The 3,131-nt window shown below is 52.0% G+C and overlaps 1 protein-coding gene across 1 annotated transcript; it reads right to left on the bottom strand.

Moving 5' to 3' along the window:
- Nucleotides 1-821: 821 nt before the first annotated feature.
- On the bottom strand, nt 822-2,360 carry LOC147963570 (uncharacterized). Its single transcript, XM_087529621.1, has one exon. It carries the CDS (start codon nt 2,358-2,360, stop codon nt 822-824), a length of 1,539 nt encoding a protein of 512 aa, XP_087385747.1.
- Between the last annotated feature and the right edge of the window lie 771 nt (nt 2,361-3,131).

Raw genomic sequence — 3,131 nt, 5'->3', positions numbered from 1 at the left:
ACATGGATGATTTTCTGCTTAAGAAGACGCTCAATGTGTGCTTGAAACTGAAGGAAGACATCGAACACATCAGACTTACGCTTAATAAGATATAACCAAGTAAAACGGCTGTAAGCATCAATGAAACTGACATAATAATTGTGACCACTAACAGATGTCTGGGCATGGCCCCATACATCAGAAAACACAAGCTCAAGAGGATGTTTCACAACACGACTAGACTCTGAAAAAGCAAGCTGATGACTCTTGCCCTGCTGACAGGCATCACAAATAGTTTCAGCAGTTTTATTGGACACAACTGGGAGATCATGATGATGCAAAACATGTCGAACTATGGGAGCCGCTGGGTGACCAAGGCGTGCATGCCAGTGTGTAGGCGACACACGAATACCACTGAACACCTGAGGAGAAGACGGCATGGAAGATGGGCGCGGCGCATCAAGTGCATACAGGCCATGGCGAAGACGACCGCTAAGTAGAACAGCCCTCGTGTCCCGATCCTTGATAAAGAAACGAAAAGGGTGAAACTTAGCAAGGACATTATTATCACGAGTAAGTTGAGGAATGGACAACAAATACGCGTAGCAGAAGGAACACTAAGGACATTAGATAGATGCAATGTGCGAAAATTGTGTGCAAGAAGAGAGGCCTGACCAACATGGGAGATGCGCATACCTGCTCCGCTGGCGGTGTGCACCTGATCATGACCACGATATGGCTCCTGAGTGGAGAGCTTACCCATCTCACCGGTGAGGTGGTTGGTAGCTCCAGTGTCCATGTAACATGCATGATCAATGGAATAAGACAGAGTGTGACCATGATCATGACTCGTCATGGAGGCGGGCGACCTGCTTGTCGTTCCCTTTTACATTGTTGTCGAGGCCCAGAAAATCTTTCTTGTAGCGACGATGACAGCGAGAGGCAATGTGGCGCTCAAGGCCACACAGCTGGCAGGCCTGTGGAGCACCACAAGAGGAACAGCACGCCACTGGCCGGTTACCATCCGTGATGGTCGGAGCATTGCCTCGCGAGGATGGTTGTGAAGTCGGCGCCGGCTTGCCACCTGAAGATGATGACCGCTGGGGCTTGCCACGAGTTGCGGCATTGGCGGAGGCAAAGCTGGGGGAGGCCCGACGCGCCTTAATGCGCTGCTCACGGCCAAGCAGACGTGCATAGAGCTCACGAGGTGGGAGCGGATCATCGCGGCCATGAACATTCTCAATGAGGTTGTCATAATCATCATCAAGCCCATTGAGCACAAAGGTGGTGAACTCCTCATCCTGCAGCGATTGACCAACTGAGGCCAATGTGTCGGCAAGATCCCGCATCTTGTTGAAGTAGTCGGTGATGCTGAGGTCGCCAAGCTTGGTCTTGCCTAGCTCGGTGCGTATAGAGTGAGCATGCGCCTGAGACTGAGAGGCGAAACTGGTGTGAAGCGCCGCCCATGCCTCCCGGGACATAGTGGCGAAGATGACCAGCGACGAGACGCTCGGAGTGAGCGAGGACTGGATGGCGGAGAGGATGGCCTGATCCTGAGCCACCCAGGTGTGGTATGCCGGATGGTGAGGGGGCGGACACGGGATGGATCCATCAACGTATCCTTCCAGATAGTGACTCCGCAGAAGAGGGAGCACCTGGGCACGCCAGGACAGATAGTTGTCTGGCGCGAGCTTCACCGGCAGCAGATGCGAGAAGTAGAACGGCGCCGGCACCGTGGCCGAATCAGCGTGGGCATGCGGCGATGCATACATGCCCATTGACGAGGCCGCCCTAGGATGTGTAGGATAGGATCCGGAGGAAACCGCCCCGGGGGCGCCGTAGTGTGCCGGAGGGGCGCCGTAGGATGCCGCGGGCGTAGCATGGTAGGGAGCCGCGGGATCGCCGTGGTGTGCCGCGGCTGGAGCCACGTGCGAGGAGACTGCCGCAGCCCCTTGCGGGTGCGGGGACGACGCCGGGTAGGTTAGCGGCGGAGGAGCGCCGTAGTACGGATGCGGCGGCGGAGCGCCATAGGGCTGCTGCGGAGGCGGCGCACCGTAGGTTTGAGGCGGTGGCGGCCAAGACGACGGCGGGGGCGACGCACGATAGGCTTGGGGCGGTGGCGGCCAAGACGACGGCGGCGGCGGCGGCCCACCGTGGACCGCGGGAACACCGCCCGCAGGAGGAGCAGCGTCAGGGGGCACCGCACCGGACGGGGTGGCGGCGCGACCTCCCGATCCGATCGGGGAGTTTGGTGAGGTCGAGGCACCGAAGGCCATCACGAGCGGCTGCGAGGCAAGGAACGGTGAGGCAGTAGCGAGGGCCGGCACCGCGGCGGCGGGAGGAACCGAGGTCGGCGCGGCGGCGGCGGCAGCGGAAGACATCGTAACCTAAACTGATACCATGTAAGACATATGATTTAGGGACTGCTCGACACCCTAACCTAGGGTGTGGCTATCTCATTATATAGAAGTACTCAAGGGGTACAATACAACGTTACAATACATGTATACAGAGGCTACGTGTATATACAGTCTAACAATGGGCTTCTGGATTGATTAGGAGAGATTTTTTTTTTTACCTTGGGGGATTAGGAGAGACCTAACTTATGAATCAAGTTGACGTGTGAGCACAAAAGGTGCTTCCAATTAATGCTCCATTCTTAAACTGTAAGTCGCACTTAACTTTATACGGCCTTTGATGCAATATTTGACATTAATATATACCAAAATACATGGATTGAAAATGTACAAATAGGTCTCATACTTTTCATGTGAAACAATTCATTTTTATTTGTTTGTACATTATTTTTGTAGACATACAATAAGTTAAAATTATAGTCAAAGTTGTGCGATGAAGACAAGAAAAATTCAAATGCCCTCTATATTTTGGTAAGAGGAGAGCATTTTTATTTAAAAAAAAGGTTGAAATCCCATCCTCTGCATCAATAGATGCACACAACTATCTGTATTAAATTATATAATTATATATATATATATATATATATATATATATATATATATATATATATATATATATATATATATATATATAGAGTCGCACTATTCGTCACCCTGGGTGAGGAATAGTTATTCTTCACCCCCCACTATTTTACCATCAATGCACCGTAATTTTACGTCCCGTAAGTTTTGTCT

The sequence above is a fragment of the Triticum urartu genome, chromosome 6A, assembly GCF_056163025.1.
Source record: "Triticum urartu cultivar PI428250 chromosome 6A, HENAU_Tu73, whole genome shotgun sequence".
Taxonomy (NCBI): Eukaryota; Viridiplantae; Streptophyta; class Magnoliopsida; order Poales; family Poaceae; genus Triticum; species Triticum urartu.
Note: the sequence above shows the minus strand (reverse complement) of the source record. Positions and strands in the feature narration are given on the sequence as shown.